Source organism: Sphaerodactylus townsendi, linkage group LG01 (genome assembly GCF_021028975.2).
Source record: "Sphaerodactylus townsendi isolate TG3544 linkage group LG01, MPM_Stown_v2.3, whole genome shotgun sequence".
NCBI lineage: Eukaryota > Metazoa > Chordata > Lepidosauria > Squamata > Sphaerodactylidae > Sphaerodactylus > Sphaerodactylus townsendi.
In genome coordinates this window covers 149,889,820-149,917,790 of record NC_059425.1, presented here as the reverse complement: position 1 = coordinate 149,917,790, position 27,971 = coordinate 149,889,820, and the positions used below count along the sequence as shown (strand labels likewise).

At 39.3% G+C, this 27,971-nt stretch overlaps 1 protein-coding gene across 4 annotated transcripts; it reads left to right on the top strand.

Annotated features, from left to right (window-relative positions):
* Positions 1 to 125: 125 nt before the first annotated feature.
* Positions 126 to 26,069, top strand: FBXO9 (F-box protein 9). Of its 4 annotated transcripts, none has more exons than XM_048497262.1 (13): positions 127 to 513; positions 2,144 to 2,218; positions 3,314 to 3,472; positions 4,747 to 4,804; positions 9,912 to 10,011; positions 11,289 to 11,419; positions 14,321 to 14,435; positions 15,082 to 15,200; positions 17,497 to 17,587; positions 21,256 to 21,351; positions 21,595 to 21,688; positions 23,284 to 23,438; positions 24,815 to 26,069. In XM_048497262.1, the coding sequence occupies exons 1-13, from the start codon at positions 511 to 513 to the stop codon at positions 24,921 to 24,923; spliced, it is 1,305 nt and encodes a 434-aa protein (XP_048353219.1). In that variant the 5' UTR covers positions 127 to 510; the 3' UTR covers positions 24,924 to 26,069. The 4 variants fall into 4 exon arrangements, with proteins under 4 accessions (XP_048353225.1, XP_048353219.1, XP_048353234.1 ...); XM_048497277.1 differs by having other exon boundaries at positions 334 to 513; positions 2,148 to 2,218; XM_048497268.1 differs by lacking the exon at positions 3,314 to 3,472 and having other exon boundaries at positions 126 to 513.
* The last annotated feature ends 1,902 nt before the right edge of the window (positions 26,070 to 27,971 follow it).

The following is a 27,971-nucleotide window of genomic DNA, read 5'->3' as shown; positions in this document are numbered from 1 at the left end:
ACAAGTTGTCCCCCAAAACATTCGTATAAAGAAATGAACAGCAGGAGCGCTGCCTGCTGGGAATTGTAGTCTTCTAAAAACACAGGCTCATTGCCTATAAACGTCACGCGCGTAACGTAAGGCAGAGCGCTCCTCCTTGACGCTCGTCCTTCTGCGCGCCCAGCGTTTCGGCTCGTCTGTTCCGTCCCGCTGGTCAGCTTATGACACAGACCGAGGCCTGCAGTGGCTCGCGCGCTGACGCTGTCTCTCTCGCTGGGAAAATGGCTGCCGTACGCCGCGCTCGCAACGACCCCCGCTGCGTGGTCCGTTTCTCCGACCGAGAACTCTGCTAAATTGTTTTCCCTGCTTGCTGCCGCTTGAGAAGGGGCGAAGAAACGAAAGGCCAGACCCACCAGCCGTCGAAGGAGAGGCGGGAGGAAACCATCGGAGGGGGGGAGTGCTTTTGCTTGGAACGGCAACAGCGCCGAGAGCGCCCGTTAGACGGAACGGCCTGTGATCAACGGCCTCGGCATGGTGAGGGCGGGGGGGGGGGGGGGGGCGGCGGCGCGTGACGAGGGGGCGTGGTCGATGGCGCGTAGGCGGTCCTTTTCTGTGTCTCCGGCCATCCCGAGGTCCAGGGGGGTGGGGCAGTGGAGACAGTTGGAGCTTTGGACCCTCGATTGAAGCAGGTCGAGGGTTATTACAGTCTGAGTTTATGGCAGCTGTTGGGTTCAGACTGTATTAAACTCTTTGAAATCAATGGACTTTGTTAAGGCAACTACAAAAAGGTGCTATGATTGTTGGCTGCCTACTTGTTCAGAATCAAATCAGTTTTTTTGGGAAAACTTACCTTATGCAGCTTTTAAACGTCAGCTTTTTTGGAAAAAAATACCTCATGTAGCTTTTAAACAACGTTGCAATGCTAAGATTTCCGTTTCATGCAAGCAGTAGCAATGGACAAAAAATGGACAAGAGAAATTGACTATTAAAAAAAGGTTCTCATGTAAGGAATAACAGCAAAACAAAATAAGTTAAATGTATAGAGGGGACTAAATCATATATCAGGTGGCTCAGGAAAGGAAATCCAAGTTGCTTCTTAACAGTTCTGCTCTTCTTCACCTTACTTGAGGCTTGATGTGTATATGGAAAAGAGATAGTATTGACCAGTTACCCTCCTGGCATTCTGATTGTTCTTGTAAGTTAAGTTTTGGAAAGCTAGCTTGGCCAAATTGATAGCCTGCTTGTGCATAACCAACTTTTAAAATCCCACCCCCACCCCCCCCCCATCCCCCAAAAAGGAATCAACCCTGCTTGCTAAACGAGTTTGGCTATCTAGAAATAAGACTTCCTGCCAGAGACTGTGTGGTTAATGTATTAGATATATAGTAGACAATAATGCACTTTATTTTGGATATAGATTTTGCATTTATGATCCAGAATAGCATTTCACTTTGCAGGTGTGTTTATCCTTTATCCATTTGGAATGGAGATACTATTGACTCTTTCTGCGAACACCCTGGTAGACTTCTGGGTCTGGCGCCGTCAAGGTCTTTGGTTCCCACCAGCCTTCCAGTTTGCTCTCCTGGCTGGTGAAAGTGCCACTTATGCCAACAGGGTGGCCAAATGCACAAGCATAGGCCTGTGCCAGCTCCCTGAGCCCGTTCCATTCCCTGCACCCGGGGGTTGGGCTGTTAGATATCCTTGAGCATTTAATAGTGTCTTTCAAAGCTGTTTATACAAATCAGTTTTTATTGGACAGCCAATTTTGTTTACCATTTTTTCTTTGATAACTTCCAGTTTTTCCACTGTAATATAGTAAGATTTTTGGCACATAAGGTTGGGGAATGGTTGTAGAAGTATAGAATCTAGTTTCCTGTAGAAAGTTCAGCTTGAACATATGACCAAATGAATGCTGTTACACCTATCCTATTTACTGATACTGTAATTATTGCATTAGCTGCCTGATTAGTGTGCAGTTAATTAGATTTTAATGTATGTATAGATCTTTGTACATGGAGATAATTTAGCAAAATTACTTATTGCTCATTGTAAACAATTTGAGCTTCACACCTCTAGCAACTAATTTTCTAGATTGTTTGTACAAATTTAGGATTCTTATCCATCTTATGAATCTTCTCATTTGTGTGATATATTCTCTTATCAGGCAGAAGGTGAAGAAGATTGTCACTCTAACATAAGAACAGATGACAATGAAAGGTCTGGAGAAGCAAATCTTCAGGTATGTCTGCTACTCTGTTGTGGGATTTTTGATGACCTCACAGTTTTGTTATGTGGTACCTGTGTCCTTCAGTTGTTGGTACTCTTGTCCCAGTTTAGCACATTAAAGCCAGTGTCTAGGAATACTTAAACTGTTTCATAATGTGCCTAATTTCCTGAGCTAAAATAGCATAAAGATAAGTGCTTGTAGGTAACATTACAGGCCCTCTGAGACAATATAGGTGCTTATTTTTCCTTCCTTTCCTTTCCTTATCATCGAATCTAAGTAAGTACATTCATTTCTACAAAAGACACGTGGGATCACATTCTTAAAAGCTTTGGAAGGAGTTACATTTTTTATGTTTAAAAACATGATCTGTTATGTTTTTACTTTGCTTTTCAGTAGTCTTTTTATATTTATATTTATACTGTTAATTTCCTGTTAATAGTGGTCATTGTTAGGGCGCCTTGAAGAAAACTTACATTTTAATTCATTAGCACATTTTCTCTTTATTAGAGATGTGAAATACAGTTTTAAGAAGTTTAATGGGCATTCTTCAAAGAACAAGTTATAGTAAGCTTCATCTGCAATATACATTTACGTTATCTTTAGTGTTATGGTTTAGACTGAGGCATCTTATGAAACAGCGTCTTCAAGTGAAACCTGCTGTATTTATATTTGCAGGATATGGAGCCTGTTCTAAACAATTACAGTTTTTTACATTATTGATGCATCTGCTTTTGTGATGCTCTAGTTCTGGTAGCAGTGGGATTGCTGAGAACAAGATCCTGTTTAGCTTGTTTCCAAACTTTCACATTTGACCTTTGATGGTTCATGATATTGGTTTACATGACAGTTTTATCACTCACTCACATCTACTGTGTTGGCTTTGGATAATGCATGTGATTTCACAGATTAAGCAGCCACATGGCAGTTCTTATCTAAGATAAAGGAACCCTGCGGTAAATGATGAAAGCAAGTGACTCAGGATATTTTATTCTTTATTTAACTAAGAAAAAATTAATGTAAGCTCTTGTCACGTGACATGCGTTTCATTTAACTTCTTGTATGTAGACGTGTCAATCCAAATATTGGACTTAGTTTCTGGATTTCTAGGCAGAGCTCCAGATGTTCAGAGCGAAGTGGATGTTTGAACTTACCCCAGGGGTGAGTTCTGCTGGTTTAGAAACTCGATCCTGGAGAGCATCGGCAAGAGGGCCTTCAGTAAAGGCTGCAGATGGCAAAGAAAAGCAAGAACTAGCAAAAGAGGAGAAGGTAAAGAACTTGATCTTCTTAAACTATAATAGTCCTCTCCAGTAACCTAACGGAATACTGTCTTTGTAGACAAAGCATGCAAAGCATGGACTAGTTTTTCTACTTCTGTCCTTACCTGCGTGTCATCTTTTGTTGGCCTCTCTTATTTGTCTTTCAAATTACAGAAATTATTTAGTTAGAGACCAACATTAGAGTGTGGAAAAGAGTGGAAAATAAATATTTGGAAGTGAATGAGCTTCATTCTTAACTCTCTTGGATCTGAATTCACTTAGTTAAAGGAGACCAACATTTTTACAGTAGAGGTGTAAGATTTAAGACCAAGGTAGAAATGATGAGTCAATTTATCTGTTTACATAGATATAATTTACTATAGAAATAAATAGCATTTTTGTATTGAAGATACAGAAGAGCTCAATTATATTCAGTTACTTTCTGTTTAAATAGACAGTTTGCTCTTGGGAAAAAAATGGCACTTCACATTTACTCCTTAATTCATTCTTTCTTCCCTTCTTCCAGTGGGCCTTTTCATTCATTGCTGTAAAAATCTTTGCAAAATAAACTTTCATCTAACCAAAATACTGACACTGATAAGAAAACTTAGCAGTTTGTGCTAGCTTATGTGTCTGGGTCTTAATTTTAAGGCTTCACAAACATCGTACAACTGAAACATGTGGTTTCTCTAGCAACCACTTTGGACTTTAGGTTTTGAAATCATCTACCACCTGTTTCTTTCTTTTCACTGCCACTTCCACAGACCTTTGCTTTAGGTGAAGAATACAACCTCCAATGGCTTGCTGTTTTCAGTAGATATTAACATGATAGCTCTACTTTTGGCATACTACTTCCAGTTCAAAAAGCTGCTGTAATGCACTATAGCTTCAACATGGGGTCCTAATTTTGAGATATTTTACTGTCATGCAAGCAGTTAAAGTGAGTGGCACTGAAACCAGATAGTTAGCTTGATCCACAAAACGAGTGTCAGAAGTAGAACAGGTAGGTTTGGCAATGGCCTAGAGAAAAAAAATGTCCTGTGCCCTTAATAGATGCTTAGTGGAATGGCGTTTACCAAGTGATGTTATTTTCCTCCATGCCATGGGAAATTTGAAACCTCCATGGAAATCAGGACTTTTTTCTGCAGGTGGTTGGCAACTCTAACTGCTTAAAGATACTTGCTAGTACTGCTTTGATTTTACTGTTTTTTCATAGATGACAACTAGTTACTTGTTTTTCTAATTTGTAATATACTCTTAAACAGTTGACTAATTTTTACGCAGGCAAGAGAACTGTTCCTGAAGGCAGTAGAACAAGAACAAAATGGGGCTCTTTATGAAGGTAATATAATATTTGCATTTTAAGATAATCACACAAACTTTCACATCGTAGCTGTTCATAACATGACATGAAATAATTGATATGAGCAAGCAAATTGTAAATGTGATTGGAAACTAGGGAATATTGTTGCCTCTGGCTTTATGTTGAATAAACATGCTGGAAAAAAGATAAAATTGAAGACTGTTGATCATTCAGAATTCCTTTGATATTATTTGGGAGGGTGTTAGTTTTGAAATGGACCTTCAAAGGTTAGGCAAGAAAGCAGTGACTGGAAAAACTGAATTGTTAGACTAACCTACCTCACAGGGTTGTTGTGAGGGTGAATAAATTCATTGCAAAGCATTCTGTATATTGAAAAATACCAAGAGCTGAATAATATAGTGGCACCCTCCATATCTGGAACTTGAGGTAATAGAAGGTTAGTTGAAATCCCTGCTTAGACATGAAAAATATGGGTTATCTTTGGGTAAATTGTAGTTAGGGTGGCTGTGGTAAGAGCTTGGAAAAACATGAAAGTGAGCTGCATGAATTATGGTGAACAGCTATTCTTTTAGATTGGAAAGAATCTCAAATTGAACAGCATCTCATCGAGGTGAGGATAACATACACACTACTGTAGCACAAAGTAATGGAGCTTTTTGGTTATATTTAGAAATACAGAATCTGTTGGTGTCAGATAAAGTTCACTGGCTCTGGTCACATAGTTTTCATCTTAGTTAAGCATCCTGTTAAGTAGCTGACTTGTTTTAACGTGCACACTGCAGTGGAGTTTATTCTCAAGATAGGTATTACTGTGGGAAACATTTCTAGCGGCATGACTTTTGCATTTACCAATAATATGGTGGGACATGATTGATTTCACAGTTCAGAAAGTACAATTCTGCAATTGTTTAAGTGTTGGCTGCTACACAGTTGATGTTGTTGTCTCCATTTTTTTAAAAAAATGATTAGATCTGGGGTTCCCAACTTTTTTGAACCTTCAGGCACTTTTGGAATTCTGACACATCATGATGGGTACAGCTATAAAGTGGCTGCAGGAGTGGAGCCAGCCAAAAAATGGCTGCTGCATCTTAAGTTCAGTCACACGGTGAAGATCCTTGTGCTGTGGTGGCAGCTGCCGCCAAAACAGCATCTTTAAAATTGCAAAATCAATCAGAAGCCTTGCTGGACAAAAGCCCCATCTGGTCCTCTTCACTTAAAAAAACACTTGGTGCCAGCAAAGGTGTCAATAAGTAGCATGTCGCCCACACACACCACGTTGGGAATCTGTGTCCTAGATGTTTAGATAAAATCAAGGTAGTACCTGCCAAGCAAATATTGCGGACTTTATAAAAAGTGTTATCTGATATTTATGAAATTGCTGATTTGTCAGCAAGTCCCTCACTTGTGTAAGGAAAGTCTCACCAGTTAAGTCTAATTTGGCTTGAATGCGATTTGTTCAAGCATTTATTTTTCTCTTAGCTCATAATGTCCAGCATATCTTTACCAACCTCATAATTCAAGAAGTGGTGTTGCTGTTAAGGAGGTTGTCATTGTCAGAGCTTGTAGGTTATACAAGATTTCTAGCTGATGTGGTTCATTTTTAAGACTTTCTGTCTACATTGTGCAACAGTGTGACTTGTCCATAAGCTTAATACTATACGAGTCTCAATGCTGATCAAGAAGCCAATTCTACACTTTTAGAAGAACTGTTTATTGGTCCATCCAACTAAGTATTAATTACTTTGTGTAGCAGTGACTGTCAGGCAAAAAGAAAAGTTTTTCCCAGCAATTAGTTCTGGAGATACCCACTGAAGTCTTGTTGATTTTGTAATATTTGCTGTATTTGTCTGTAAATAAAGAAACTTTTCAAAATCTTGTGTGTAAATAACTGGGTATTGCTGCAAGGTAGGAAAGTTACTTAGGAGTGGAAAATCCCTTGGAACAGAGTCTCTATTTTTTAGAAAACTTAAGGTAACTGGTGATGATTTAATGATGGTGATATAAAAGTGTATATATTGCTGAATGTCAATATTATACACCTTACATAGTGGCAGCTGTGTAGGGCCAACCTAATTTCTTAGAGCCACACTTAGCTCAGATTATCCCAGTTGCTTCATACTTGCCAGTAGTGGGATGGTCTTTGCAGTCAGGACTGTGCAGTGTTAGTTTTTGTACTGAGTGCTGACATCTTCCAGATTTCCAGCAACTTCCAAAACATTTGTCTTTCAGTAGTTGCACCTATCTTCTCTGTGGATGACTTCATGTGCATAAGGACCATTTCACGTTAAGTCTAGTACTGGTGTTTCTGATTCATTTTTAGTCTTCTCCTAGGGAGGTCACAGTAACATACATGGTTCTTCCTCTCCATTTATGACCATAACAAATCTATGAAATCGGATAGGCTGAGTGGAAATGTCTGATGTAAAATCTCTCAGTGATTTTCATGGCACTGTTGGCGTTTGAACCCAGATCCTGCTTTACACACTACATAACTCAAGCCAAAATTGGTGTGCTTTAAATTTTGCTTCACTGAACTAAAGGCCTGTCATTTCTAGATGATGGAGTCAGGAGTATTCATCCCCTTCTTCAAATTTAGCCTGTTGGCAGAGACTATATGATCCTTAATTGATAATGGTAAAATGGAAAATGAATTTCCCCTTGAAGTGGATGCATGAGCAAACATTTTCTATATGTTCCAGCAATAATGGAGGAATGCTCAAAGCTCATATCCTCTAAACATCTCCAGTCATTGGTAATAATGGAACCAGTTTTTTTAAATAATATCTGTTATCTCTTCCAGAGGTTTAAGTTCCTGTTTGTCATTTTTAAAGTTCAGCAGTTTTTAATAAGTGGGCCATTTCTGTTTCATATTCACTTTTTTCCTTGACCAATCTTCAGCTGGGGACAACCATAGTGGTGTTACACGTGCTAGAATTTTGTATATTTCAACCACACCCAGAGAAGACTCCTCCTAATAGAATAATTTGAGAACTCTCTGTAATTTTCCTTTGTCGCACCATAAATATCCATACCATCCAAATCTCCTGTCAAACCCCCCCAGATCCAGAATTCTTATATTGTTCAGCAATACCCAGTATAGTTGTGAGTCTGGCAGCGAAAAACCGCCTCTTTGCATCTTTCATATTTTTATATCTTATTCTTGGTTTCTTTCCCTGCCAAGTAAAATTACTTATATCCTTCATTTTATTTTGGTGTGCTTTATTTAAGCCCTATTTGCAGGCACCATCATTGTATAAACTGTGGCTTACAGGCACTGATAAAAACTGAAAAGCATTTAGGCACCTCAGGTTGTTAGTATTCTGTCCTTTTTGCTTTTTATCTGAAAAACTCCATTATCTTTTCATTCTCATTGATGTATGCATTAATGTGAAACCAGTAGGCATCAGAGACATGTCACCCCTTTTATCAGCTCCAGCTCATTGCACATCTTGATCAATTCAAGATTTGTTAATTTTTTTATGCTGAGCGTGAAGTCTGTCTAATGTGCAATTAAACAAATCTTATATACAGAAAGACTTAAATTTCATGTGGAATAACATAATTGCATTGCTCAGCCATTTATTCTTAAGCATGCTGGAACTTCATTTTTTTGCTGATAGGCAGGGAAATCAAATTCTCATGAACAAACCACAATAGAGTGATGTAAAAGTTATATAAAAGACATTTTATCAACATCTGCAGTTTCCTGTATCTAATTGTGGTTTGGCCATGCAGAAGTTTTATGGAGTTGAACATGATGTACTACTCTGGGGCTCTCATTCTGAAAACAGCAGTTCTAACACACATTGGTCATGAGCACATTTCAAGGGGGAGACCTGTTTACATATCTCCATTGTTATTAATTTCTCTACATGGATCATATGCTCTCACATACCCATATATTTCAAATAGTTGTTTGGTCTTATAAAGTCATTTTGTTGCGTTTGTGTTTCTATTCTGTTTTGAACAGTAACCCAGTCGCACCATTTCACAACTCCTGAGTTTCAAAAATAAATTACAATTTGCATCATTTACTGTGGTTCAAGCCATATAAATCCAAAGTCTTCCATCGCACAGGTAGGGCTAGGTGCATGGCTCTTTGGAACGATAAGGTTGATATAAGTGTAGTGAACCATGAGGTTGGCTCCCCAAGGAGATACAGGTAGGGGAGCTATGAGCCTCTTACAGGTGTCTCCCCATGCTTCAATCTGTACTGGGCTAGAAAAGAAACACCAGTTGTCCTGTCCCTAACCAACACAAAGTAAAAGTCTCTGCCTCCTAATTTGGTCATTACTCAGGGATCAGTGAGGTACTCTTTAAAGTGACCTTCATGCTATTGAGTTGGATCAAGCTACCTTTTCCACTGATGAAAGGGAGGGGTATTTTGACGACCAAGAAGAATTGAATATGCTGGGAGCTGTATTAAGGAGGAAAATTAAGTAAGACTGTATGAAATAGCTGCCTGGATCCAGCCTACTGTGTTATATAAGGGTCTCTAGCATGTTCCCCTTTTCAGCTGAATAAGCATGGATAGTTAATCTGAACTATATTTATGAATGTTTGGACTATTGATTAAATGACTTTGTGGGATTCAGTTGCATAAACTGAAGCCCCTCACCTCACTGTATAAAGAAGTAATACTGCAATCGTAAGCAGAGTTGTACCTATTTAAGTCCACAGAAGTCAGTGGACATACAAGGGCATAACTATTCTTACAGTTGCTCTGTAAATGGCTTTAATTCACCACCTTTCAAGCAAATAGGCTCTTCCTGGACTGGTTTCAAACACATATGACAACTGAATTGATTAAATGAATTGATGCATTTACTGTCTGGGAATAAGTAGTGCTTTAATCAAGCCCTTTTATAGTTTCCCAGTACTGGAAAAAATTATCAGAATAGTAAAATTTCTATAGGTTATAACTATAAAAAGTAGCTTATATATTAATTCAGTAAAACATTCTATAAGTACTGGTTGTGAATAAGTTTCTTTTTGATACGTTACCAAAACAGTATAAGACAACCAGGATTGCACAAGATTTCTAGTAATTTTGGAATATAGTTTGAACAAATATCCTGCAATGTTAAATATAATCCATTTAAGTAGACACTAACTTTGTTTTTAGCTATTAAATTCTACCGCCTGGCCATGCAACTGGTTCCAGATATTGAGTTTAAGATTGCCTATACCCGATCTCCGGATGGTGATGGTGTTGGGAAAAACTAGTAAGTATAGTATTTATTATTTTGAAAACTAAAGCTTTGGAGTGGAAACGTTCATTCCAGTGCTTGATTTGTTATCAAAAAAATTAGACAGGTAAATATCAAATTTAAAAGAAAAAACATACAGATCAAAGGGTAAGCTACAATACTTGTGTCATTTCTAACTTGGGTATAACATGCATTTAGTTATGTAAAATAAAATGTTTCACAGTATAATCGTATCATTGGCATTATCAGTAAAATCCAGGTATTGGTTTCCATCAATAGAAGCATACTTGCTGGTATGCATGTCCAGTTGAACTTAATAAATGGGAATTACTTCCAAGCAAACATGCATAGAATTGTGCTGTAAATGTTGTTTCTCCTTCACTCAGTTCAGTGTAGCAAACAACCATAGGTATATAGCTTCTGAAGTAAATGTGCAAAACCATTCACAGTTCCAGGTAGCAGTCAACTTTCTAAATAATTGTGTTATACAGATCAGTCTCTCTGGAAGATTTATCATTCAGCACTCCTGTTTCTGTTGTGTAATTGTTAACCCTTTTTCCGCCTGTATTTTCTCATTTGCTAACTGCTAATTGTAACCTTCAATCAGCTCCCCCACCTTCTAGTCTATGATTTCCTGCATTTATCAATAGTTTTAATATCTGATAGCTTCTTAGATGGCTCGTTGCGCTTTACTTAAAAATAGGTAAATAGATTTAACCTGGGATATGGAAAATTGTACATATGAGTCTAATTAAAGCAAATGACATTTTAATACATTCCTAGATAAATGCAGCTCAGTTCTAAGCATCTTTAGTGAGAGGTTAGTCTGAATAGGTTGCCAGGTTCCAGGTTGATTTCCAGATGGCAGAAATCCATTCCCCTGGACAAAATGGCTGCTCTGGAGGGTGAACTTTATGACATTATATCCTGCTGAGTTCCCCCCTCTCCCCAAATCCCCCCTTCCCAAGGAGCCACCCAGAAAATTTCCAGGAATTTCGCCAGGTTGAGTTGGCAGCTCTACCAAATAATTTTACTTCGATTCTTACTCCCACGTAAGTGTGTGCTTATGATTGTAGGCTTAAAGCACTGTTGAACAATCTTTGAAGTACTGGGTCTTCTGCAATTTAAAAAAGTAAAGCATTGAGGACAAATCAGTCATGTATTTACTTCAAAGTAAATCTAATTGAAATTAATAGGATATATGTCAGAATAAATATGTTTAGGATTTCATTGAAGTTGGTCGTCTGTTGCTTTATGCTATTCTAATCTCAAGTGACATTTTATTTTTCTAGCATTGAGGATAATGAGGACAATGTCAAGATGGCCGACCTCCTGTCCTACTTTCAGCAGCAACTTACTCTTCAGGAATCCTCCATCAAATTGTGTCAGCCTGAGCTTGATGTGAATCAGACCCATATCTCAGGCAAGAGAATTTTTTAAATGCAAGATAGTGTTAATAAAACTTTAGAGACTGCTAAAAACAAAACAAAAAAATCCTTTGAAATGTTTTATTGACTGGAAAAATGTCTTAAAAGCATTTCATACCTTCCAAATGTGTAGCATGAAAAAATCTAAGGACTTTTCAGTTTTTTCACTGGAAAATCTGGGGGAATCCTTAAAAACTCCTATGAACTTTATTTTAGTAATTAGTCATTTTTTTTAAAGACAAGGTTTTCTCAATAGTATGAAAAACAGAACTTTTTTTCAACTTCCCCCAATAAGGACTTTTAGGGGAATCTTTTAAATAAATAGGGCACTGCTTTTTTAAAGACAAGGTTATATTGAAAATGTGTGGTTTGAACACCTTTGTGTGAAACAGTCTACAGCATTATGCAACTGTTCCTGTGTATAATGTAGACATATACAACATTTTCAATAATTGTTTTTGTTTGATTGTAAATGATATTAACAATTAATGTGTTATATGTTAAATTACAGTATATAATTTAAAAGTTCAGTGTTTTCACAGTTTTAACTTGATATCTAAATATGCTGGTAGTCCTACCTCTTTTATCTATTGAGCCCTAAAGTAGCTATCTTAAAGACTTTATACCTTTTTATTGCTCATTTGGGAAGAATTAGAGCTCTTGTCAACTTCTGTTAACTATACACACACACATATATTTGCCACCCCTGGTTGTCGGACTGACACTGATAAGGAAGAACTAGCTGTTGCATAAGTCAAGGCTCCTGGATAAACTATTGCCGTTGTGTTCAGCGGGCCCTGATTTTGAGTTATTTTGGTTATTGTGTATTGCCATTACTACTCCTCCAACAGCAAACAATCTCAGTTTGAGCTCTCAGAAACGTATGAGAGACTTTGAGGACTACAGCCTCCCTGTCTGAAAACAGCTGAGGACTTTCTATTTTGTGCAGGTTCATACCTCAAACCAGTTTGATTCCTCCAAGATATTTTCTCAGGAAACAGGTGATGAAAATGATGTAAATGAAGGAGCTGACAGGAAATGTATCTTGGCTCCTTAAACAACAGGGCAGGACATTCAGATACTGAGAAGGGGGGTTGTTCAGCCTGCTTCAGTTAACATCAAAAACAGTGGGATGAATTTGCAGAGTGTTAAATCTGCTATACACTAAAATGGCCTGTTTCACTAAGTTGGTATTGGACTCAGCTGGGAAAAGTCAGAGCAGATAAGTCAGGACATCAAATAAGCTTTCAAAATGCAAACATACTGTTTCAGGCTCTTCAGGTGGCGACATGGTTTCAAAAATAAACAAAACCCTGTTATTGCCTTCTGTTAATGCGTTTGGAAAGTTTTGCCAGCTGGTGCTTGTTTCGAGTGAGGTCAGTGTAACTGTTTGCAAATACAAAAGGGAAAGCCCTCTTTGGGGTACTAAACAGCTTTCAAAAAGACATTTGAGAACATTGTTAGGTGGTGCAGTTGGTCAAATAGACCTAATAGCTGTGGAAATTTTGAATAATATAAATCAGACAGGAAGGTTAATGTTATCCTTTTATTGTTTCAAAATACCATAACATTTATTGAAAAAATAAAGCTTTTTTGGAAACAAAGGGATTTTCCCTGCTCGAATCTTTAGGAACGAAACCTTGTTGCCGCTAATTCCAGACCTAAAACTACCAGATCAGTATAAAGATGTCAGTGAAATAGAGGGCAGGCCTAAAGAGACCTCAAGTAAATCTGAGCTAAAAGACCTGGTGGTCAGTTGGACAGATCTACAGGGAACCCAGTTCTTTATTAGATTTACCTGTGGATAATGAGATTCTGGAGGACAATCTCAGGCGAATTCCGCATGGTCCAAAAACAGCGGTGTGGAAACAGTGTAAATCCTTTTACGCAGTTTTAAACCCTTTTACACCGTTTTCACACTGCTGTTTTTGGCCCATGCAGAATCCACCTAAGAGAAACATTTCAAGCTTTACTAGGCCAGGAACAGCAAAGAATTATGGCTAGACTGGAGCTTTTGAGGAACAGCTTGATTGCAAGTTCAACTGTGACTACGGCCCCTATAATGGTTTCAACACACATGCCTGCCACTGACCCGAAGGTGGTGCATAATTTATCTACCACTGAAGCACTGGTGCCATCTTTTCTAAGCCCTTGGAAGGGAATTCATGATGTCTATCAATGGTTGCATCTGGAGTGTTTTCTCAAAACAATATGCCAACTGCCCTGTTCGCCTAGGCCAGGGGTAGGGAACCTGCGGCTCTCCAGATGTTCAGGAACTACAATTCCCATCAGCCCCTACCAGCATGGCCAATTGGCCATGCTGGTAGGGCCTGATGGGAATTGTAGTTCCTGAACATCTGGAGAGCCGCAGGTTCCCTACCCCTGGCCTAGGACATGGGCTCAGTTCCCAATACAATTTTAAGGAGAACCGAAACTGGCAACAAATACTCCTGGTGGTGATGGCTTTTTTAAAATACTTTTTTCATTTCTTTTGTTTTTGGAAGGAAATTAAAAGAGAGGGAACAAAGACTGGAGTGATACAATCCCTATGACTCCATCCAGCGATCATTCTTGTTGCAGGGAAGGGCAAGAAAAAAAATCTGTATCCTTCAGTCCCCTATGCTGATGGTGTATAGGATTCAATTCTTTGTTTCGATCATACTAAAACATTTGTACTTGCATAGTTTAATAAAATGTAAGGTTTTTTCTTTAAAGAGTTCTCGCTATGACAAATTGTGATCCCCAAAGGTTGTCACGAAACTGACGAATGCTGTTGAACTGCGGTACATTAAATCAATCAGTTGAATGATTCTTAGATAAATTCCAAATAATAATTCAGAAACAATTACTGAAGGTATAATAGATAATTACAAGTTGTTGTTGTTGTTGTTTGGTAGTGCTGCCTATGGAGCTGTTGATGTATATTTTTCGATGGGTGGTTTCCAGTGATCTGGACCTGCGGTCTTTAGAGCAGTTATCTTCGGTCTGCAGAGGTTTTTACATTTGCGCCAGGTAAAATGAATCTCATCATGCAAGACAGGTCTCTAGGGTTGCACAGAGAGACTATATTCATGATATTTTCATTCTTGTATACATAGTCTTTCTTTGTAACACTTGACTGGACACTCTCATGTCCTTTATAACAGTGTAATTCTATTAAATTCAGAATGCAGAAGAATGAGGTGGAGCCGACCACTAGAATTTGGAAGTGTTTTTAACCATGGTTGAGCATTCAAAAACTCCATTTGTAGTATACATTTGACCACCTCATTCTGCTACATGGGTAGGCCAGGCATGCATCCCAGTAGATTGACAGGAAGAAGTATAATGTGTGGAATTTAATTCTGGTTCACGCTAATGATAAGAGTTGTAAAATCATTGTTAAAATCCATTTTGGAAGTGTTCAACAACCTTTTGAGTAGCCCATAGAGATAATGGGTTGACAGAAAATTTGAGATGCCATGGCCACTGAAGATAATGTTCTGTAACTATGGGAAGAATACAACTCTTATTTCAGCAAGTAACTTACCATTTATAACTGACCTCTTCTCTGTCTGTACCCAGTTATTTTCTTGCCTCTGTTGTCAGTATTTTTGTGTGTCTTGTTAGAACTGAATTCTGTGCTTTGAAGTTATGCTTTTTTCTCCCTTCCAATTAGGGACCCTGAAATTTGGCGTCAGGCCTGTTTGAAGGTCTGGGGCAGAAGTTGTAACAAAATGGTTCCTTATACCTCATGGAGGGAAATGTTTTTGGAAAGACCCAGAGTTCGATTTGATGGTAAGGGAAACTGTTAAAACTGGATTTGCTATAGAGCCATAGAACCTTGTGTTATTGTAACAGTTCAAAATATCAGGAAAAGTCTTGTATATGCCCAATGCGTATAGTGATTAAGAGTGTCAGACTACTATCTGGAAGACCCAAGTTCAAATCTCCACCTGTGCCATGGAAGCTCACAGTCCATATTGGCTACAATGGAGTCAAGTCAAGAGCTAAGATTCTGGAAGGCTTCAGCAACTATGGTGCAAAAAATTCCTACCATAGACTTGCATGTGTGGGGAAAATGCAATTACTTTTTTCTCCATCATAGACTTACATAGGGTTTGGTGTTGTGCTTCAGATTGTACTGTGATACAGAATTTTACTGGGGGCTCTGGTGGAGGTCTTGCTCTGGATGAGGATACCAAATTTGCCACAGGGCTGCTGGTGATGATTCTCCTCACAGGAGCCAACTAACTTTTCTGAAGTTTGGTTGGGGGGGGGGGGTCAATTCTTTGTGCGCCAAGTTTTCCATCATTTGGGTGCCCATATTATTGCCCCTCCCTTAAGATAACTTTTTAATAAATAACTCAAACTAGACCTTTGTAGGCTTAGCCTGGGCACTGGGCCCTAGACCTTTAGGCTGAAGCCCTCAGCCTCCCTCCCTCCCTCCCTTCCCCACCAACCAACCATCAAGCACAGCCAAACAAAAGGCAATGATAATTTTGAAGGCAAATATTTTTAAAAAATTAAACTGGGTCAGTCAAACCTTTCAGCATCTTCTTCTCCAGGCAGGTAGATCTCCTTCTCAAGACTGATGGCATCCCACAAAGACAAGTTGTCCAAAGGCCAGACAGAGAGAGCACAAGTTCAAAAGCCGAATGAAATCTTGAACTATCACTCTACTTCAGTCTGGAACACAGTGGGCTGGCCAGGAACCAACTCTTTATACTGTTTGGGCCAGCCAGTCACCCAAAATCCCGTGACTTGAAATGTTCCAGGGAATACCTTCCCTGATTATCTAAGCAGTTGTGTTTGCACTTTGCAGTTATGCTGCTGAGGCCCTAGCTTACTTCTCTCTTTCCCCAACCTCTGCCCAAAGGTGCAAAAATTTTGCAGAGAGCTATAGCTTCCTGCAGAAATGCATGCCAGTCATTGGCTGGGAGAGAATCTCCAAGGAGCTCTTCCATTTCTTGCTCTGGAAACCAACAGGGCGAGCAAAATGCAGTCAGAGAAGGAGAGGAGAGAGTGACTCCTGCCAGTCCTGCTTCAGCAATGCAGGAGAAGTGGGCTTTAAGCAGCCCCCTAGACCCCAACAAAAAGCCCAACAGATACCCAGCAAAGGTAAATAAAGTTGAGGGGGGGATTCTACGGTTTGAAAAAAAAACTAATGCCGGTTGAAAGGGACTCCAAGTGGCTAGCTGCTGTGAAAGAGCTTGTTTAAACTATAAGTGGCCGAAATCTGATAAGCCAAATCCCTATTCAGCTTATTGGGTTTTCTAAGTATTCAGCTCGGGGGGGAGGTTTTTTTCGCAACTTGTATTTGGAGCCAAATAAAACATAACAGCTGAATTGGGTTTTTTCAGGTTTTTTACTGATTTGCCTTACCGAATTAAGAAGCCTACTGTAAACTTCTCTTTTTTCAGACTCACCTTGAATCCCAAACTCCACAGTTTTTACAGAACATGTTATTATTTTTCTGTGTAAGTTAACTTCTTGCAAAGAAGAAAGTGTAGTTTGCATTTGCAAATGAACTCGTCACATCTCCTAACTAAAATATTTTGTTCATGCTACTATGAAAACCAAATTAAATCATTTGCACCAAAAACCTGTTTTCTCTGTGTGCTTCTCTCCACCTCTTAATAAAGAAGCCCAAACAAAGAAGAAAATTATATTGCCACTGGAGCATCTTCCCAATTGAGAATCAGTGAGCTAGGATAATTATTATTACAATGAACAATGCTATTTTTGTAAACACAAAAATGTGCTGTACTCATGTATAAGATTGCACCAGTTTTCACCATCCCCTCCCCAGACTTGAGAGAGACCCAAACATGGTGCTGATACTTCATACCAGCCAGTACTACTAACACAAAAAAAACTTATGACACTGAGTAGGTATAGTAATTGTTCAGTAAAGAATAGGGATCCTTGTGTAACGTCTGTTTTAGAAATCCTTTTGGTTTGTAAATCTTAAATGAATTAACATACAGTATCAGTAAGAAAATTCTCACTTAATAAATCATCTTCAAACTCAAAAGATCGCAGATCATGAATTTATGCATGATTGAATATGCTTCTTCGCTGCATTTGATAGGTGTGTATATCAGCAAGACAACATACATACGTCAAGGAGAACAGTCTCTAGATGGTTTCTATAGAGCGTGGCATCAAGTGGAATATTACAGGTACAACCACTGTAAAATTAGTGAGTTAATTATTTCTCCCTGTCTCTTGCCTTGTAGCTACAAATGCCATAAGCATGACTGTAGTTGAAGAACTGTAAATTGACCAAGAAAGTGTCCATAATGTGTCCATGATGATATTATTAGCTTCTGCAAACAAAATTAAAATTAACAATTTCACTCAGCTTCTGTAATGCTTAAATTGCGAACATGTAGACCTGTTCCCTCTTAGATCATCTTGACATCCCAGTCCTAAATATTCATGCTGGTATACCTGCTTGCATTGCAGTGATAGTTTCAGCACTTGTAAGTCATAGAATCATAGAGTTGGAAGAGACCCCAAAGGCCATCAAGTCCAACCCCCTGCAATGCAGGAACACATAACCAAAGCACTCCTGACAGATGGCGATCGAGCCTCTGTTTAAAAACCTCCAAAGAAGGAGACTCCACCACACTACGAGATAGTTCATTCCACTGTCAAGTAAAATAGGTTCGACCCAGTTCCCTGAGAAGGGTACTAACCTAGGTCGAAGCCATTGTTGTTCCCCACTGCAACCAGCTTGATCCCAGCTCGGACGGCAGAATCATCCTGTGTCTCTTTGCCACTCCAGTCCGATTGGCTACTGTTCTACGACCATGTTCCATCTATCCCCACACACATTATTTAAAAAACTGCCACAGGAATGGAGGGACGAAGGTGGCGTTTTTTGATTGGCCAGCTGTACGCATTCCCGAAACACTCAGCTGTGATTGGCTGAATGGGGGACTCCTGGCACCAGAGATTCCGCACTTTACTGGAATCGAGCTAAGTTCGAGCGTGGTTCCCTGAAAAAGTAATAGTTCCCAACTGGAGTCGGAAATTTGACCGTTACACGGGGTGAAGCTGGTACAAAACCACATCAATCCCAGTGGTTGTGCGGAGCACTTAGGTCAAACGCAGCTCGAACTTAGGTCGAAAACCCAAGTGCGGAATCGACCCCAGATTCCTTTTGCATGTAGTGTTGTCAAGCCAGGTGTCATATATATTATATCTGCACTTTTCGTTTTTTCTGCCCAAGTGTAGTATCTTACATTTATCTCGGTTGAAATTCATTTTGTTTGTTTTGGCTTAGCTCTCTAATCTGTCCTGGCCATTTTGAATTCTGACTCTGGGGTATTAGCTCCCCCTCCTAATTTGGTGTAATCTTCAAATTTGGTTAACCTGCTCTCTATTCCATCAACTAAGACATTGATAAAAATATTGAATAGCACTGGGCCCAGGACAGAACCCTGTGGCACCCCACTAGTCACTTCTCTCCAGGATGAAGATGAGCCATTGATGAACACCCTTTGAGTTCGGTCAGTCAACCAATTACAAATCCATCTAATTAGTAGCATTGTCTAGTCCACATTTCACTAGCTGACTTGCAAGAATATTATGGGGCACTTAGTCAAAAGCTTCACTAAAATCAAGGTATGCTATGTCCACAGCTTTCGCTTCCATCTACCAAGCTAGTCATTCTATTAAAAAAAAGAGATATAAGATTAGTCTGGCATGACTTGTTTTTCAGAACCTATGCTGACTTTTTGTGACCACAGTATTCCCTTCTAAGTGCAGGCAGACTGTCTGTCTAATGATCTGCTCCAGAATCTTCCTTTGTATTGATGTCAGGCTGACTGGACAGTAATTATTAAGGTCCTCCTTTTTCCCCTTTTTGAAGGTGGGGATAACATTAGTCCTCTTCCAGTCCATTGGGACTTCTCCTGTTCTCTAGGAGTTCTCAAAGATTATAGCAAGTGATTCTGAGATTACTTCTGCCAGTTCTTTTAATACCCTGGATTTGAATTTGTTTGAAGTAGCCAGGTGTTCCTGCATTACCACTTTATTTATTCTGTGCTGAATTTCTCCTACTGTATCTTCTGTTTCCTTTTCTCCTGGATGTGCAGTGTTTCCTTTTTGGGAAAAGACTGAGACAATGAAGGTATTGAGTAGTTCTGTTTTTTCTCCATCCCCTGTTAGCATTTTGCCATCTTCTCCATGCAGTGACTCTATCCTATCATTTTTCTTCCTTTTGCTATGGACATAACTGAAAAAGCCTTTGTTAATTGGCAAGCCTCAGCTCATTGTGAGCTTTTCTGACTTTTCTCCATACACATCCCGGTTATTTGTTTAAATTCCTCTTTGGTCATTTCCCCCCCTTTTCCATTTCTTGTACATGTCCTTTTTAAATCTTAACTCAGTTGAAAGTTTTTTAGACAGCCATCCTGGTTTCCTTAGACACCTCCCATTTTTCCTCCTCATTGGAACTGTTTGAAATTGTGCCCTCAGTATCTCACTTTTCTTAAAACTCCCAGCCTTCATGCACTCCCTTCTCTTTTAGTACTTTTGACCACAGGATCGCACCCAGTAGATTCCTAAGCTTACTGAAATCTGCCTTCTTAAAATCTAGAATACGTGTATGACTACATTTAGCATCCTCTTTCCTCTGTATAACAAAACCCAGGAGAACGTGACCATTCCCACCTAAGGATCCTACCACTTTCACTCCACTAATCAGGTCATCATTATTGGTTAGGAGCAGATCTAAAAGAGTCGTTCCCCTTGTTGCTTCTTCCACCTTCTGGACCATGAAACTGTCTGCAAGGCAAGTGAGAAATTTGTTGGACCTGATTGTCATGGAAGAGTTTGACTCCCAACAAATATCAGGATAATTGAAATCTCCCATGACTACTTCTGAAAGTTTGGTCATCTATTCCAAGAATGCATCATCCATCTCTTCTCGCCCCCTTAATTTTTACCCAAATGCTTTCAATCTGGCTTGCAGTATTTAAGTCATGGACCTGCTCACAGCTGTAATAATCTTTTACGTGTAATGCTACTCCTCCTCCTTTCTCTGAAATAGGTTATATTCTTCAATTCTTATGTCCAATCATGAGACTCATCCCACCAGGTTTCAGTGATTCCTATAATATCATATTTGTTTTGCTGTGTTAAGAATTCGAGTTCATCTTGTTTATTTCCCATTCTCTGTGCATTGGTGTAGAAACATTGAAGGCCATGGTGCATTTCCTCTGGCTGCTTCTTTAAGGTTTTTCCCTCCCGCTGTTGGCTTCTTGACCTATTTGCTCAGATCTCTCTATAACCTTTGGACTATCATCACTATCACTTGATGAAGTCCTGTCTGTTTGAATACTGTCTCCTTCCCCCACATAACTCAGTTTAAAGTAATCTGCTGCTGTTTTTGTCAGATCTGTGGCCTTGATCAAAATCCTTCATTGGGAGTTTCTGTATGCAGTGATGCTTCAGAATCCCTTTTCTGATCTCAGCTCTCCTGTCTACCCCAAGAAAATTGTGTCTTTGGGGGCGCATTTGAATTCAGCAGAAGAACCTGTGAGTAAAACAAGAAATCAGGCATCCCCTAGTGCTTATGTAGACGCAATAGGTCACGCCCGTTAGGCTCTTTAGGTTCCTGCCCATTTCTTTTGATAGACTGTCAAATGCCTCTTGGAACACAAGCAACTATAAATAAAGTAAGTAAAATCAATAACTATTTCCAAGGCCATTTAACATTAAAGAATTGCTCTGTGTGATTTTATGTTGTCTTTATGCATCTTTCTGTATGTGATTGTAGGGGAAGTATCCGGATGAACAAGGGGAAAGTCATAAGGTTTAACAGTGTTTAACTTTGTAGGTACCTGAGATTCTTCCCAGATGGCCTAGTAATGATGTTAACAACTCCAGAAGAACCTCAGTCTATTGTTCCTCGTTTACGAACTAAAAACACAAGGTGTGTAAAATTAGCACATTTTGTAAAAATTGAGCTAAGACTATGTATAGATATTGTATCATCAATAGTCACAGTTACCAGGGATAAACTAATATATATATATATAGTGTGTGTGCGTGTGTGTGTGCGTGCGTGTGTGTGCGCGTGTGTGTGTGTTAATCAAGCAGTCTGAATGTTGCTGTTACAATATGTACTTCCAGGTCTGGGAGAAATACTTTTAACTGCCTTCTTTCTGAACTTTAGAACTGATGCAATCCTGTTTGGGCATTATCGCCTTTCCCAGGATACAGACAATCAAACCAAAGTATTTGCTGTAATGACAAAGAAGAAGGAAGAGGTATGTACAAAAGTAAGCTGTAGATGAATAAGACATTAATAAGTAAGAAAGCAATACATTACTTGAATGAAATGTGTCTTCTGTCTTCAGTCTCTCACAGTTGGCCCATTCTCTTAAAGTTCTTCTTTCTGTTTTTTTTTAAGCCAACAGCATTGCTCTTTTAATTTCTCTGAATTTAAAATGAGGGTTTAGTATGACAGGTACTTAAAGGGAACATGCCATTTGATCTGGTTGGCCTCACCATTTATCTGACTTGTTCTTAACAGATGAAAGTTAATGAGCCATTTAAAGACTCTTTGAAAAATATTGCTTCATATAAATATATGTGGTCAGAAGATGATGGCTTCTGCCAAGGCCTATGGATCAGAACTTGTTCTTCTGCTTCTCTGATTTCAAAATGAGACCCAGAACTAGAGAGTCAGCAATTAGGAGTGGGGGATGTGTTGTGGTTAAGTAGTAGGAGACAAGTTGAGACAATGGGGGGCAGTCTACCGTATATACTCGAGTATAAGCTGACTTTTTCAGCACATTTTTAATGCTGAAAAAGCCCCCCTCGGTTTATGCTCGAGTATATACGATAATTCCAAGATGGCGGCCGGAGCTGGGGCTGCTGTGGGAATCCGGTAAGCTTGTTGCTGCTTTTTTCTAACTCACCAGAGAACCGTAAAAACAAGTTGTAAGGACAGCCTGCATAGCATTATAACTAGGGTGTGTGTGTGTGTGTGTGTGTGTGTGTGTGTGTGTGTGTGTGAGAGAGAGAGAGAGAGAGAGAGAGAGAGAGAGAAAAGAAACAGGCATTTCTCTCCTAAAGGTTATTGGTGCGTTGCATTCTAGATTAATACAATTGTTCATATAGTAGTTTACTTCCAAATACTGATGTTGCAGGACAAAGACTTTCTTTGGAGCAAAGTTTAGGCTGGCATGGCTATGAATCCCAGAATTATTCTACATTTGGAGGAAAACAGTGGTTCATTTGTGTTCCTAGAGTGCTGAAAAGCTGCTCATCCCTAATGCAAACTCTGTTAAGCAACTCTATCTCATCTTGTTCCCAAATCTTCTGTTTTTAGCTGCTACTGAGTCAAGTTCGAAGGCTTATACTCAAGTCAATAAGTTTCCCAGGTTTTTTGTGGTAAAATTAGTTGCCTCTGCTTATATTCGGATCTGCTTATACTCAAGTATATATGGTATTTGCCCCGACCTTCCCCCCCTCCCCACACAACCACCTTTGTATAATTTTTGAAGGTTGCACTTGTAGGTTTTTGGTACCAACTTTGTGTTGGGTTCTATACTTGGGATGTTTGTTTTTAATATAAACTACAGATGGATAGCATATCTGTTCTCCTGTAAAATAAGTGGTTTGTCCACACTAAGTAAATGCTGATTTTCTACCTAGATTAGCGCTTTTATGTTAATTTAATTTCTTGATTTATTAAGTCTAAACATCATATGTTGACCAGTTTAGAACTTATAATATTTTGCACAAGTGAAGATATATGAACTGTGTAATTTGTTATCCATTCTTAGTCTTATAGCAATTTGGCAATCATCTCTATTGCTGCATATTCTTGACAGTTTTTTTCCTGCTTGTTGTACAGAAACCAATTGACTACCACAAGTACAGATATTTCTGCCGTGTCCCTGTTCAAGAAACTGATCACAGTTTTCATGTAGGGCTTCAGCTGTGTTCTAGCGGACGCCAGAGATTCAACAAGCTTGTTTGGATTCATCACTCTTGTCACATTACATACAGGTAAGTTCAAAAGGGGGAGCTAAGAAAGGAAAGACAGAGTACTGTTTGGTAGGGCAAATAGGAAACCTAGGTCTACTTTGAAGTCCCACAGACTGCTTTGCATGACTGTGTACGCCTGTCACACCTGTCTAGACAAACCATCTAGCCATCTCCAATTAATAGACCAGGCAGTGGGTGATGTGAAAGACCTCTCCCTGAGACGCTGCCAGTTTTAGTAGAGAACGTTGACCTTAATGGACATTTCAGTATTAAACAGCTTCATCTGTTTTTTTTATCCCCTATGCCCTTTAAGATCTACATGAAAACACTGGGCAAGGTCATCTGGATGGTCACTAATATGTTGGTGATTCTCAGTTCTATCTCACACTTCCAGCTGATCTAATCTAGACAAGATACACAGTGCCTTACATTGAATCAGACCCTTGGTCAAGGGTCAGTGTTGTCAACTCAGTGGTTAGTGTTGTCAACTCAGACGGGCAATGGCTCTCAGGGGTCTCAGACGCTTTCCCATTATCTACAGAGAAAAACAAATGAATATGCAAGAATTTTTTTTCTTAAGGGCTCAGAAACCTAGGCCCTTTCTGTAATACATCGTTTGGGTGTGTGTGTGGGGGGGGGGGGGGAATCCTTCACACATGATGCAGCGTCGCTCTTCCCCCAAATGATGTATTCAAACCTTGCTCGAGGAGCAAGGTTTTTGGAATATGCCGGCTTCCGTCCTGTGCCAAGTGAACAGCACTGGGTGGAAGCCGGCGTATTCCCCGCACCGGCCCCAAATGCCTCCTTACCTCCTCCTGGCTTCCATCGCTCTGTGAAGGCCAGGGGACACGCATCCTGGCCTCCGTCCCTGCAGTCGTTGCTCTGGCCATTGGGGCGTGTCCCCTGGCCTCCACAGAGCGATGGAAGCCAGGAGGAGGTAAAGAAGCGTTTGTGGGGCTGCACGGCCATGCAGAGCCTGCTCCACAAGCTCCGCACCCAGCGAGGCCGTTCGTGCGAACTACCCTAGGGCTTTCATGCCGATGCAGTCCTGCTGCTCTGGCCATGCAGAAACGGCCCTAGAGAGGGCAGTATTATGTAGGCCAAAGGTATTACAAGCATAAGAGCTATGTTGCTGGAGCTTTTGTGTGCTTTTTATGCTATACATAAAAGCATATTTTGATGTGAAATGATTAGTAAGCTTTACCCTTCTATGGAGAATCTCCAAGAGAAGCTACTATAAAATCACTGCTGAAAATACTAAGTGACACAATGAAATGTATGGATGCCCATGTGGCTGGAAATTGGTGAGTCCTTGACTAAGGCCGAGATGAAACTAGCTCCATATAGTTCAGTACTTTGTATTTAAGATATTACATGTTTGTGATGCTTTCTTATAGGTCTACTGGTGAGACTGCAATCTCTTCTTTTGACATTGACAAGATGTACACCCCTTTGTTCTTTGCACGGGTGAAGAGCTTTACTGCATTTTCAGAAAAGCCTCTCTAAGAGTTCACATCTCTTCTCTTACTCTTATATGAAGAAATTACAGCAAACAACACTTAAGTTATAAATGTGTATATATATTTGAATTTTATTTTAAAATGGGAGAATCTTTTTGGAAAAATATATACTGGAAATACATTTGATTTAGGGTGGCTGGGTTATTTTATTGATCTGAAGTCAAGTTTACATGGTATTTTAAACTTGTTTATGTTGTGAAAAGACTTTGATAACTTAAAGAGGCATTTTTACTCTGTCGGTTTATGAGAAGATTTATAAGCTGTTCTCTCCAGCGTAAGGCTTCATCTGCCTATGCACCTTAAGTTCAGGAAACAATATAAATCAACTGCTGTATATAAGACTTAGATTGCGTGCTTTGAGGGGAAAGGCTCAAAATGTGAAGAATTTGTCCTGCATCTGTGTGTGGCCAACAGGAATGGAAAATAAATGATCACTTTGAAATTCTTGTATTTGGGTTGCCTTTCAAGAAGTGAAAGACTGGTGTAAATGGCAGCCTTGTGAAAAATTAAACTAGGGCAAACAAACCTGAAAATATTGGAAATTCAGCCTCAGATACCACCATTCATCTGTGAATAGTTTCAAACAATTATCCAATGGTAGGATTTACATTTAAAGGTGGAAGATCAGAGTGCTGAGAGAAGGCCTGCGACATCGAGCGAGTGGCAACCTTTCTCTGCTTCTTGAATCTGGACAAAGACTTCTGGAACGAGTCAGCAGCTGTCCAGGAATGGTATCACAAAGAATATTTCATGCTGCAGCACTGCAAACCACTGAACTTGAATGTGCGTTGTTTGAATTGAGTTATGCAAATGAGAATAGGGCTGTATTCAAAGTATGTTTGTCTTTTGTTTATTTAACCCTTCACTTAACTGCTGAGAATGCTGCAAGCCCCTTGGGTGTTTTATCACACTAAACTAATTTTTTGCTTTCTGGGACTCCTACTGATGTTCAGGTACGGTCTGCTGCTTCTCCTGTGTATGTACTTTGGGAGTTGGATGCAAGTGCTGTATGACGCTTATCATAAATATGTACTTTCAGTCATAAAACTAAAAATTTCTAAATGTTTTTCATTTGCCAAGTCGTGTAAGTTTTCTTTGTTTATAATGAAACACAAAATGGGTCATTATTTTATTGCACTCTGCCTCTAATCATTTTAAGGTCACATACCCCGTTTGCTTATCCCATTTTAACTGCACAGTCAGTGCTAAGCAGTAAATGACTCCATCGGGTTCAGTCACTCAGCTTCGCTTTTGGGATTTGAACTTGGGGATGTCTGGTTCATGTTTGACATTCCCATCCACTCTATCACATTGGCTGCTTAAAGCAAAAGACTTGTACATATGACACACTACAAAGGACTCTTAAAAGACTTGAGACTTTAACTTAGACAATAGACTATTGATTACTGTTTTTACAGTATAGTACCGTGGATGTTGCTGAGCACATAGTCCCAAATGTACAATTCCTAAAGTTTGGTTGTCATAATCTACACTTGAAACAAAATGGGATGTGTTTTATCTACCCTGGGTACCTGGTAGGTGTTTTTTTTTTAAAGAACAGTAAACAGCTTTTGAAACTTGCCACAGTTTCAAAGTAATGTTCTGTGTTTTATGTGATACTGCTTTTTGAGAAACATAAGATAAAAACCACTTTTTACACATACACATAACGTTTTGTATTGCATGCAGTAATCAGTCTGTGAATACCTGAGGTTTAGTACTGTTCTGAACTTGCTTGCTAGAACTGTACAAGCCAGTTAAATGACAGTAGTGTAGGTCAGCCAAGATTTACTAGCATGTACATTATTCATTTTTAATGCACAATTGCTTAAATTAAATCTTCATTATTTCTGGCATTTTTTGAAAAATGTAGTTGAGGTTCATTTAATTTCATTTGAACTCAAGAGCAAAGCTAGAAAAAGCAAGGTCTATCACTATCATACATACTATCATATAGCTACAAAGTGAGACATTACTTTTTCTTAAAATATAGTTGACTGTTTAATAATTTCATCTGATCAAATGTCAAGATGTCATAAATGCGAGTGACATATGAACAATGATTGTTGCTTGTGTATTTCTATAATCAAAATGACTATTTCAGATGCTAAATTCCCACTCTGCTTTCTTCCCCTACTAAAACCTAAGTAGAATTTCACTGCCTTTTCTTACCTTACACTTTTTTGATAGTGATAATCTATCTAGCACCTTATACTGTATTGCATTTACACAAGAGGTGTAGCGCCAAGGGGACGGGGGGGGGTGACACATTGGGCGTTCCGGCTGACGGGGCGTTCCGGCAGCTTGGAGGGGCGCGCAGTGCACCAGTCGCACTTCTCCCTCGCTCTGTCCCTGAATTTACACAATTATAGAATTAAATGCTATAGTGCATTTACGCAGTTATAAAATTAAGTTCGTTTTTATGTACATTTGTTAATAATACATTTGCAACTGGAATCACCCTAAGTAGTGTTGGCATTTGTTCAGTGGAAAATTATATTTCACTGTTTAAAGCATTAATTTACTAAAAAGTATCTCATTATTGAGTGCTTTATTCTTCAAGACTTCAGACCCACATCATAAAAACTGTTGCCAGATCAAATGCAAGCTTCTACTCCAAACAGCAGTTGCCTGGGATAAAGGATAAATCCTATTTGTCACCAGCATAGGATTGCTCTGTGTTTCACTGGGTGCTTCTGAGATGGTGCAAAGTTTTTCTTTCTAGGAAAGTCTTTTTTAAAAGGAACCAAAGTGCTCCTCAGTGTCTTCTGTGAAAAAGTCTAGAATCTAATAACCATCACTACCCTTTCCACCTCAATATCTAAGATGTTACACTACTTTCAAAGTGATTCAGGTAACACTGGATTTGGGGGAGGTTTCCTTAGCTAACTGTGATATCTGGAACACCAAGACAGACACATACACTCTTAATGAATATATCCTTTTTTAAAAAGTGTGTACATCTTGATTAATACTTATGTGTTATTTCACAAGTGTGGACCTGCAAGAGTTGGTGGGGGGATGCCTCTCCCAC